This window comes from Oncorhynchus gorbuscha, linkage group LG06 (assembly GCF_021184085.1).
Source record: "Oncorhynchus gorbuscha isolate QuinsamMale2020 ecotype Even-year linkage group LG06, OgorEven_v1.0, whole genome shotgun sequence".
NCBI classification, from domain to species: domain Eukaryota; kingdom Metazoa; phylum Chordata; class Actinopteri; order Salmoniformes; family Salmonidae; genus Oncorhynchus; species Oncorhynchus gorbuscha.
In genome coordinates, this window is record NC_060178.1 from 3,632,889 (window position 1) to 3,645,843 (window position 12,955).

General features: G+C 44.8%; 1 protein-coding gene across 1 annotated transcript in view; it reads left to right on the forward strand.

Moving 5' to 3' along the window:
* Positions 1 to 12,868, forward strand: part of map2k1 (mitogen-activated protein kinase kinase 1) — a 53,604-nt gene extending 40,736 nt beyond the window's left edge. Inside the window, 7 exon segments of the mRNA XM_046352071.1 lie at positions 5,169 to 5,246; positions 6,769 to 6,820; positions 11,404 to 11,516; positions 11,518 to 11,529; positions 12,637 to 12,691; positions 12,694 to 12,738; positions 12,741 to 12,868. Coding sequence (XP_046208027.1) covers positions 5,169 to 5,246; positions 6,769 to 6,820; positions 11,404 to 11,516; positions 11,518 to 11,529; positions 12,637 to 12,691; positions 12,694 to 12,738; positions 12,741 to 12,868 — 483 coding nt within the window.
* The last annotated feature ends 87 nt before the right edge of the window (positions 12,869 to 12,955 follow it).

Below are 12,955 nucleotides of genomic sequence, written 5' to 3' on the forward strand. Positions count from 1 at the left end.
GCCATCAGGAACCAGATCATCAGAGAGCTGCAGGTTCTGCATGAGTGTAACTCCCCTACATTGTGGGCTTCTACGGGGCCTTCTACAGCGATGGAGAGATTAGCATCTGTATGGAACACGTGGTACTACTATACCTCACTATACTACACTATACTGCCCTACACCATACTATACTACACTATACTGCCCTACACTATACTACACCATCTACAGCGATGGAGAGATCAGCATCTGTATGGAGCACATGGTACTACCACACTACACCATACTACCCTATACTACACTATACTACACTACACCATACTACACTATGCTACACTACCCCACACTACCCCATACTACACCATACTACCCTGTACTGCACCATACTACCCTATACTGCACCATACTACACCATACTACACTATGCTACACTACACCATAGTACACTATGCTACACTACCCCACACTACCCCATACTACACTATACTACCCTGTACTGCACCATACTACCCTATACTGCACCATACTACACTATACTACACCATACTACACCATACTACACTATACTACACCATACTACCCTGTACTGCACCATACTACACTATAATACACCATACTACCCTATACTGCACCATACTACACTATAATACACCACACTACCCTATACTGCACCATACTACCCTATACTGCACCATACTACACTATAATACACCATACTACACTATAATACACTACCCCATACTACACCATACTACCCTATACTACAACATACTACCCCATACTGCACCATACTACCCTATACTGCACCATACTACCCTATACTACACCATACTACCCTATACTGCACCATACTACCCTATACTGCACCATACTACACTATAATACACTACCCCATACTACACCATACTACCCCATACTGCACCATACTACCCTATACTGCACCATACTACACCATACTACCCTGTACTGCACCATACTACACTATAATACACTACCCCATACTACACCATACTACCCTATACTGCACCATATTACGCTAACTATACTACACACACTGTATTACACTATACTACAATATACTACACTATACCAGACTACACTATACTACACCACTCTATACTATACTACACCATACTGCACTATACTACACTATACTACACACACTATACTATACTACACTATACCAGACTACACTATACTACACCATACTGCACTATACTACACTATACTACACACACTATACTATACTACACTATACCATACTACACTATACTACACCACTCTATACTATACTACACCACTCTATACTATACTACACTATACTACACTATACTACACTATACCATACTACACTATACTACACAACTCTATACTATACTACACTATACTACACCACTCTATACTATACCATACTACACTATACTACACCACTCTATACTATACCATACTACACTATACTATAGCATACTACACTATACTATAGCATACTACACTATACTATAGCATACTACACTATACTATAGCATACTACACTATACTACACCACTCTATACTATACCATACTACACTATACTATAGCATACTACACTATACTACACCACTCTATACTATACCATACTACACTATACTATACCATACTACACTATACTATAGCATACTACACTATACTACACCACTCTATACTATACCACTCTATAGTATACCACACTACATTATACTATACTACACTGCAATAGGTTACACTCCACCCCCTTATACTACATTATACTACATTACACTATACACTATACACTATACACTATCACACTATACTACACCATTATACATCACAATACTACACCATATTACACTATAATACACCACACTGTACTACCCTAAACCATACTGCACTACACTACTTTATACTACACTACACTATTCTATACTATACCATACCACACTGTACTACCCTAAACCACACTGCACTACACTACTTTATACTACACTACACTATTCTATACTATACCATACCACACTGTACTACCCTAAACCATACTACACTACACTACTTTATACTACACTATTCTATACTATACCATACCACACTGTACTACCCTAAACCACACTGCACTACACTACTTTATACTACACTACACTATTCTATACTATACCATACCACACTGTACTACCCTAAACCATACTACACTACACTACTTTATACTACACTATTCTATACTATACCATACCACACTGTACTACCCTAAACCAAATCAAATCAAATCAAATGTATTTATATAGCCCTTCGTACGTCAGCTGATATCTCAAAGTGCTGTACAGAAACCCAGCCTAAAACCCCAAACAGCAAACAATGCAGGTGTAAAAGCACGGTGGCTAGGAAAAACTCCCTAGAAAGGCCAAAACCTAGGAAGAAACCTAGAGAGGAACCGGGCTATGTGGGGTGGCCAGTCCTCTTCTGGCTGTGCCGGGTAGAGATTATAACAGAACATGACCAAGATGTTCAAATGTTCATAAATGACCAGCATGGTCAAATAATAATAAGGCAGAACAGTTGAAACTGGAGCAGCAGCACAGTCAGGTGGACTGGGGACAGCAAGGAGCCATCATGTCAGGTAGTCCTGGGGCACGGTCCTAGGGCTCAGGTCCTCCGAGAGAGAGAAAGAAAGAGAGAATTAGAGAGAGCATATGTGGGGTGGCCAGTCCTCTCTCCGGCTGTGCCGGGTGGAGATTATAACAGAACGTGGCCAAGATGTTCAAATGTTCATAAATGACCAGCATGGTTGAATAATAGTAAGGCAGAACAGTTGAAACTGGAGCAGGAGCATGGCCAGGTGGACTGGGGACAGCAAGGAGTCCTCATGTCAGGTAGTCCTGGGACATGGTCCTAGGGCCCAGGCCAGTTGAAACTGGAGCAGCAGCATGGCCAGGTGGACTGGGGACAGCAAGGAGTCATCATGTCAGGTAGTCCTGGGGCATGGTTCTAGGGCTCAGGTCCTCCGAGAGAGAGAAAGAAAGAGAGAAGGAGAGAATTAGAGAACTGCACTACACTACTTTATACTACACTACACTATTCTATACTATACCATACCACACTGTACTACCCTAAACCATACTACACTACACTACTTTATACTACACTATTCTATACTATACCATACCACACTGTACTACCCTAAACCACACTGCACTACACGACATTATACTACACTACACTATTCTATACTATACCATACCACACTGTACTACCCTAAACCATACTACACTACACTATGGATGGTAATCCATCTCTTATGGGATTAATTGGTAATCCATCCCTTATGGGATTAATTGACAACCCATTTCTTATGGGATTAATTGACAACCCAACCCTTATGGGATTAATTGGCACATTAACAATCATTACAATAATTCACTATGGTAATTAAATGATATCTCTTCTTCTGGCGTTCTCTGCATTGACCTTCACATAAAGAGTGAAAACAACACAATACATCAATAAGTCAATAAGGTCCAAACAATAATTACATCCCTAGAGCAGTGCAATAATACACACACACACACACACACACACACACACACACACACACACACACACACACACACACACACACACACACACACACACACACACACACACACACACACGTGCATACATACAGTGGGGCAAAAAGTATTTAGTCAGCCACCAATTGTGCAAGTTCTCCCACTTAAAAAGATGAGAGAGGCCTGTAATTGTCATCATAGGTCCACTTCAACTATGACAGACAAAATCAGGAAAACATTTCCAGAAAATCACATTGTAGGATTTTTAATGAATTTATTTGCAAATTATGGTGGAAAATTTGGCAGGAAGTTCCTCTGTCCCCGTCCATCTCTCTGTTCCTCTGTCCCCGTCCATCTCTCTGTCCCCGTCCATCTCTCTGTCCCCGTCCATCTCTCTGTCCCCGTCCATCTCTCTGTCCCCGTCCATCTCTCTGTCCCCGTCCATCTCTCTGTCCCCGTCCATCTCTCTGTCCCCGTCCATCTCTCTGTCCCCGTCCATCTCTCTGTCCCCGTCCATCTCTCTGTCCCTCTGTCCCCGTCCATCTCTCTGTTCCTCTGTCCATCTCTCTGTCCCCGTCCATCTCTCTGTCCCTCTGTCCCCGTCCATCTCTCTGTTCCTCTGTCCCCGTCCATCTCTCTGTTCCTCTGTCCCCGTCCATCTCTCTGTTCCTCTGTCCCCGTCCATCTTCTGTTCCTCTGTCCCCGTCCATCTTTCTGTTCCTCTGTCCCCGTCCATCTCTCTGTCCCTCTGTCCCCGTCCATCTCTCTGTCCCTCTGTTCCCGTCCATCTCTCTCTGTTCCTCTGTCCCCGTCCATCTCTCTGTCCCCGTCCATCTCTCTGTTCCTCTGTCCCCGTCCATCTCTCTGTTCCTCTGTCCCCGTCCATCTCTCTGTCCCTCTGTCCACGTCCATCTCTCTGTTCCTCTGTCCCCGTCCATCTCTCTGTTCCTCTGTCCCCGTCCATCTCTCTGTCCCCGTCCATCTCTCTGTCCCCGACCATCTCTCTGTCCCTCTGTCCCCGTCCATCTCTCTGTCCCTCTGTCCCCGTCCATCTCTCTGTCCCTCTGTCCCCGTCCATCTCTCTGTCCCTCTGTCCCCGTCCATCTCTCTGTCCCTCTGTCCCCGTCCATCTCTCTGTCCCTCTGTCCCCGTCCATCTCTCTGTCCCCGTCCATCTCTCTGTCCCCGTCCATCTCTCTGTCCCCGTCCATCTCTCTGTCCCCGTCCATCTCTCTGTCCCCGTCCATCTCTCTGTCCCCGTCCATCTCTCTGTCCCCGTCCATCTCTCTGTCCCCGTCCATCTCTCTGTTCCCGTCCATCTCTCTGTTCCTCTGTCCCCGTCCATCTCTCTGTTCCTCTGTCCCCGTCCATCTCTCTGTTCCTCTGTCCCCGTCCATCTCTCTGTCCCTCTGTCCCCATCCATCTCTCTGTCCCTCTGTCCCCATCCATCTCTCTGTCCCCGTCCATCTCTCTGTCCCTCTGTCCCCGTCCATCTCTCTGTCCCTCTGTCCCCGTCCATCTCTCTGTCCCTCTGTCCCCGTCCATCTCTCTGTCCCTCTGTCCCCGTCCATCTCTCTGTCCCCGTCCATCTCTCTGTCCCTCTGTCCCCGTCCATCTCTCTGTCCCCGTCCATCTCTCTGTCTGCAGGACGGTGGTTCTCTGGATCAGTCTCTGAAGAAAGCAGGAAAGATACCAGAACAGATCCTGGGGAAAGTCAGCATCGCTGTGGGTACCTCAAACACATCTATGTCTATCTCTCTGACCCTCTATCTCCATCTATCTCTCTGACCCTCTATCTCTCTGACCCTCTATCTCTCTGACCCTCTAGCTCTCTCTTCGTCTATCTCTCTGACCCTCTATCTCTCTTCATCTATCTCTCTGACCCTCTATCTCTCTGACCCTCTATCTCTCTGACCCTCTATCTCCATCTATCTCTCTGACCCTCTATCTCTCTGACCCTCTATCTCCATCTATCTCTCTGACCCTCTATCTCCATCTATCTCTCTGACCCTCTATCTCTCTGACCCTCTATCTCTCTGACCCTCTAGCTCTCTCTTCGTCTATCTCTCTGACCCTCTATCTCTCTTCATCTATCTCTCTGACCCTCTATCTCTCTGACCCTCTATCTCTCTGACCCTCTATCTCTCTGACCCTCTAGCTCTCTCTTCGTCTATCTCTCTGACCCTCTATCTCTCTCCATCTATCTCTCTGACATTTCAAATGTCATTATGTCTATATATATATAGTGTTATAACGATGTACAAATAGTTTTAAGAACAAAAGGGAAAATAAATAAACATAAATATGGATTGTATTTATAATGGTTTTTGTTCTTCACTGGTTGACCTTTTCTTGTGGCAACAGGTCACAAATCTTGCTGCTGTGATGGCACACTGTGGTATTTCACCCAATAGATATGGGAGTTTATCAAAATGGGGTTTGTTTTCAAATTCTTTGTGGATCTGTGTAATCTGAGGAAAATATGTGTCTCTGATATGGTCATACATTGGGCAGGGGGTTAGGAAGTGCAGCTCAGTTTCCACCTCATGTTGTGGGCAGTGAGCACATGGCCTGTCTTCTCTTGAGAGTTTCCTCGTCGTTTAGTTGGGTCTAACGATGTTGCTTTGTCTCTCTCTCATTTACTGAGCTAAAAAATGTAAAATTTGTATGAATGTATGTTTGGAACCATGTCAATGGTACTGTCAATGGTACTGTATGCTGATGCTGTACTGTATGCTGATGCTGTATGCTGATGGTGTCTGCTGATGGTGTCTGCTGATGGTGTCTGCTGATGGTGCCTGCTGATGGTGCCTGCTGATGGTGCCTGCTGATGGTGCCTGCTGATGGTGTCTGCTGATGGTGTCTGCGGATGGTGTATAATGATGGTGTATAATGATGGTGTATAATGATGGTGTCTGCTGATGGTGTCTGCTGATGGTGTCTGCTGATGGTGTCTGCTGATGGTGTCTGCTGATGGTGTCTGCTGATGGTGTCTGCTGATGGTGTCTGCTGGTGGTGTCTGCTGGTGGTGTCTGCTGATGGTGTATAATGATGGTGTCTGCTGATGGTGTATAATGATGGTGTATAATGATGGTGTCTGCTGATGGTGTCTGCTGATGGTGTCTGCTGATGGTGTCTGCTGATGGTGTCTGCTGATGGTGTATAATGATGGTGTATAATGATGGTGTCTGCTGATGGTGTATAATGATGGTGTCTGCTGATGGTGTCTGTCCTTCTGCTCCTCCAGGTGATTAAAGGCCTGTCCTACCTGAGAGAGAAACACAAGATCATGCATAGAGGTGAGCCGGAGAAAGGAGAGCGGTTCAAAAGATATTAATTTATTTCAAAACTGCAGATTTATAGCTAATCATTCATATTGTCATTCATACTGTCTTGGTGTTTAACAAGGTGGACCATACCATCTTGGTGTTTGACACTGTGGACCATACCATCTTGGTGTTTAACACTGTGGACCATACCATCTTGGTGTTTGACACTGGACATACCAAAGCTCTTGGTGTTTGACTGTGGACCATACCATCTTGAGTGTTTGACTTACAAGCCATACCATCTTGTGGTGTTTAACACTGTGGACCATGGCCATCTTGGTGTTTGACACTTGGCCATACCATCTTGGTGTTTGACACTGTGGACCATCATCTTGGTGTTTGACACTGTGGACCATACCATCTTGGTGTTTAACACTGTGGACCATACCATCTTTGCGTTTAACACTGTGGACCATACCATCTTGGTGTTTAACACTGTGGACCATACCATCTTGGTGTTTAACACTGGGAACATACCATCTTGAGTGTTTGACACTGTGGACCATACTTTCCCTAAAAGCAAGATTTGAGCTGTATTGGGATTACTGGTCATGCTCTGGACTGGTTTGTGAACCATCCAATCACATTTCTTCAACAGGTTAATTTGGCCATCAGAGGCAGATAGTTCTACTGCCCGTTTTTAATTAGTTACCCAGGTCTGGATTGGAATTTGCATGATGCTTCCTCAACTAGCCTTTCTGACATCATAGAAAATTCAATTAAAGTCAAAAGGTGATTTATTCTCATGTTGTTGTCAAATAGCAAGTTATTTTACCCGCTGCACTTTAGCCTGGAGTGATTGCGTTAGATAAGCCCAGGATTGACTATTCCACATGTTGGTGATATGGTGGCTGTGAGTTCGAATCCATTCAGGGAAGATCATTTTTTGAAGGAAAACCCTCCCCTGCTGGTCCTAGAGTGAAAATAATCTGGTTTAGATTCTGGGTTCAAATTCAATTAGGTACTCAGAAAAGAAATAGGCTTAAACTATATTTTTATTAAGCTCGCACTGCATAACAATAATGGATCACTGTTAACTGGAGTTGCTTATATGATTATAAACATATAAAACAGTACTCTAAGATCGATTAATCAGTTCTAGCATTCCCTCATCTTGAACAAAAAGCAGATCACAAACTATACCACTTTGTTACCATACCCACATTACTCTGTCTCTCATATCCTTATATACTGTACTCTAGACACTGCAAACTCTCCTTTGCAGACCCATATCAAACATCTCCAAATAAATCAAATCAGGAATCACGACTTTCTGTTTTCATAGCAGAAGCCTCCCCTTCACTCACGCTGCCCGGCTTACCCTAGCGTAAAATGACTATCCTACACCGATCTCGACTTGTAGTCATCTACAAAATAGCCTCAACACACTCTGCTCAGCAAACTGGATGCACAGTTTATCACAGTGCCTCCGTTTTGTCACCAGCTATATATACTACCCACCACTGCAAACACATGCTCTGTTCATTTATTTCTTCATATTAAGTCGCCAGACCCACTGGCTCAGGTCATCTACAAGGCCATGCTAGGCAAAGCTCCATATGTCAGTTCACTGGTCACGATGGCAACACCCACCAGTATACGCGCTCCAGCAAGGTGTATCTCATTGATCATCCCTAAAGCCAACACCTCATTCGGCCGCCTTTCGTTCCAGTGATACTCTGCTGCCTGTGACTGGGCAGTTGCAGAGAAATTGCTGAGTTGGAGACTTTACATGTCCCTCACCAACTTCAAACATCAATAGCTCGAAGCAATAACGTCGCTGCAGCTGTACATAATCTATTGGTAAATGGCTCACCCATTTCACCTACCTCATCCCATACTGTTTTATATTTATTGCTTTTCTGCTCTTTTGCACACCAATATCTCTACCTGTACATGACCATCTGATCATTATCCTCCCAGTGTTAATCTGCAATATTGTAATTATTCGCCTACCTCCTTATGCCTTTTGCACACATTGTATATAGACTCCCCTTTTTTTCTATGTGTTATTGACTTGTTAATTTGTTTACTCCATGTGTAACTCTGTGTTGTCTGTTCACTGCTATGCTTTATCTTGGCCAGTCGCGGTTGCAAATGAGGAACTTGTTCTCAGCACTAGCCTACCTGGTTAAATAAAGGTGAAATAAAAAATAAAAAAATAAAAATACCATCTACTGCATCTTTATGTAATACATGTGTCACTAGCCACTTTAAACTATGCCACTTTGTTTACTTTGTCTACATACTCATCTCATATGTATATACTGTACTCTATACCATCTACTGTATCCTTATGTAATACATGTATCACTAGCCACTTTAACTATGCCACTTTGTTTACATACCCCACATTACTCATCTCATGTGTATATACTGTACTCTATATCATCTACTGTATCCTTATGTAATACATGTATCACTAGCCACTTTAACTATACCACTTTGTTTACATACTCATCTCATATGTATATACTGTACTCGATACCATCTACTGTATCTTGCCTATGCCGTTCTGTACCATCACTCATTCATATATCTTTATGTACATGTTCCTTATCCCCTTACACTGTGTATAAGACAGTAGTTTTGGAATTGTTAGTTAGATTACTTGTTGGTTATTACTGCATTGTCGGAACTAGAAGCACAAGCATTTCGCTACACTCGCATTAACATCTGCTAACCATGTGTATGTGACAAATAAAATTTGATTTGTTCCACCTAGAAAATATATTGACTTGAACAAGGAAGACAGAAAATAAATTCTTAATAATTGTCACACCACCCTGTGATGAGAATGAGATTAGGGCGAGGACCATCATCCATCCCATCTGGTCTATCCAAATGGGATGCTAGATCTTCACTGAAAATGAGATCCATATTTGGGATTAGTAAAACAAAAGCCTGTACTGTACCAACAATGCTCCAATTATGGTTAGCATTGTTAGCATTGTTAGCATTGTTAGCATTGTAAGCACTGTTAGCATAGTTAGCATTGTAAGCACTGTTAGCACAGTTAGCATTGTTAGCACAGTTAGCATTTTTAGCATTGCCCAAATGGGTTTCTGATACCCTCCCTCTCGGAGGACATGAAAGATAAGGTTTCCTGGAAACGCCTCTCTTTAGACTCAATGAATTATTATAAATATTGAATTAGTTTCAGAAGCCACCTGCAGGATGGGCAGTACACCATCCCCTCACTTGGTGCTCTCCTCACAGTTTAGGGGAAGAGCTCTGTCTCTCCTTCACTCTCCCTAGTGTTTCACGTTGGTTCTATCACTCCATCTTTAAGACCCCCAGAGCTGGTAGAATGTACATTTACAGACAGGAGTAATATGTATTGTGATGTACTAGTGATGTTAACATAGAGTATTTTATATTTACAGCTTTGTGTTCTCTGTACGGTCCACATTCCTCCTTGTTTACACTGTCGTGAGTGGCATGTTAATGACAGATTGGTATCTCAATACAGTTTTGGTCTAAATTACTATACATTTCATTTTCAGACCCCACAGTCAACCTCCCGATAGCCCAAATATTTTTTTTGTCAGGGGGAGCAACCCCTAAATCAATTACAGGCACGGTTGAACCCCCCACCCCCCACCCCTCTTCATATGGCTCCTCTCTGCCTGTCTCCTCTCTGCCTGTCTCCTCTCTGCCTGTCTCCCTCTCTGCCTGTCTCCTCTCTGCCTGTCTCCTCTCTACCTGTCTCCCTCTCTACCTGTCTCCCTCTCTACCTGTCTCCCCCTCTGCCTGTCTCCTCTCTACCTGTCTCTCTCTCTGCCTGTCTCCTCTCTGCCTGTCTCCCTCTCTGCCTGTCTCCTCTCTGCCTGTCTCCCTCTCTGCCTGTCTCCTCTCTGCCTGTCTCCCTCCTGCCTGTCTCCCTCCTGCCTGTCTCCCTCTACCTGTCTCCCTCTACCTGTCTCCTCTACCTGTCTCCCCTCTACCTGTCTCCCTCTACCTGTCTCCCTCTGCCTGTCTCCCTCTGCCTGTCTCCCTCTGCCTGTCTCCCTCTGCCTGTCTCCTCTCTGCCTGTCTCCTCTCTGCCTGTCTCCTCTCTGCCTGTCTCCCTCTCTGCCTGTCTCCTCTCTGCCTGTCTCCTCTCTGCCTGTCTCTCTGCCTGTCTCCCTCTGCCTGTCTCCTCTCTACCTGTCTCCTCTCTACCTGTCTCCCTCTCTACCTGTCTCCCTCTCTACCTGTCTCCCTCTCTGCCTGTCTCCCTCTCTGCCCTCCCTCTGCCTGTCTCCCTCTCTGCCTGTCTCCCTCTCTGCCTGTCTCCCTCTCTGCCTGTCTCTCTCTCTGCCTGTCTCTCTCTCTGCCTGTCTCCCTCTGCCTGTCTCCCTCTCTGCCCATCTCCCTCCTGCCTGTCTCCTCCCTGCCTGTCTCCTCCTGCCTGTCTCCTCCCTGCCTGTCTCCCTCCTACCTGTCTCCTCTACCTGTCTCCCTCTGTCTCCCTCTCCGCCTGTCTCCCTCTCTGCCTGTCTCTCCCTCCCGCCTGTCTCCCTCCGCCTGTCCCTCTCCCCTGTCTCCCTCTCCGCCTGTCTCCCTCTCAGATGTGAAGCCATCTAACATCCTGGTTAGCTCCCGTGGTGAGATCAAGCTGTGTGACTTTGGAGTGAGCGGTCAGCTCATCGACTCCATGGCCAACTCCTTTGTGGGAACCCGGCTCCTACATGTCTGTAAGTTACTACAGTAGCCGACCTATAGTTCTCTCCTGCTGCCCTCACACTCTGTCTGTCTGCTCAGCTACTGTTCAGCCTTATTTATACCCTACATGAGTAAAAGCTCAGCACTCACTATGGTACACAAGGAACTACAAATGGCTTCAGGTACTACCATAGTGCCTAGGAACTACAAATGAAGCTGTGCTAGGAACTATAGATAATCGGAGCTACCATGTACACTGGAACTACAAATGGCTTCCGGGTGGCTACCATGAGTACACAGAACTACAAATGGCTTCAGATTAGCTATGCATGAGTACACTGGAACTACAAATGGCTTCGGATAGCTACCATAGTGCACAAGGAACTACAAATGGCTTCAGATGGCTACCATAGTACACAAGAACTACAAATAGCTTCAGATAGCTACCATAGTACACAAGAACTACAAATAGCTTCAGATAGCTACCATAGTACACAAGAACTACAAATAGCTTCAGATAGCTACCATAGTACACAAGAACTACAAATAGCTTCAGATAGCTACCATAGTACACAAGAACTACAAATAGCTTCAGATAGCTACCATAGTACACAAGAACTACAAATAGCTACCATAGTACACAAGAACTACAAATAGCTACCATAGTACACAAGAACTACAAATAGCTACCATAGTACACAAGAACTACAAATAGCTACGCAAAATGGGGATCCTGTGTAGTTGTGTGCAGGGAAGCCATTTTACAGAATGAACTAGTCTTTAGGAGGACTGGCCTGGCCCTGGGGACTCTCTTGCCATGTATGGCTTTTTGCCCTAACACTACACACCTGATTCAAATAATCAACTCATCATCAAACTTTATTTTTATAGTTATTATTTGACTCAGCTGTGTATTGCTAGGTCCAAAACCAAAACAGGAAACGCTGACAGTTTAGTTTTTAGATCTGAAAGAGTTATACTTTAATTTTTGTTTACTGTCTGGAATATAATGATGTATTTGTTGCTTGAAAAGCATTCAGGCAGTGTATCACTGTATTCACCAGAGAGCTTTGCACTATTTTGGCTCTTATCATTCATCCTGTCTCTATGTCTCCCCTCCCCCATCTCCCTCTCCCCAGCCGGAGCGTCTCCAGGGAACTCACTACTCTGTCCAGTCTGATATCTGGAGCATGGGTCTTCTCTGGTTGAAATGGCTGTCGGACGCTTTCCAATCCCTCCCCCGACGCCCGCGAACTGGAAATTATCTTTGGGTTCCCGGTGGAAGGGGACGCCTGTTCTAGTGACACCACCTCTCCCAAGCCTATACTCCCGGACAGCCTGGCAGCTGTGAGTGTCTGGGCTCTGGTCTAAAGTAGTGCACCATATAGGGAATAGGGTTCCATAGGGCTCAGGTCTAAAGTAGTGCACTATATAGGGAATAGGGTTCTATAGGGCTCT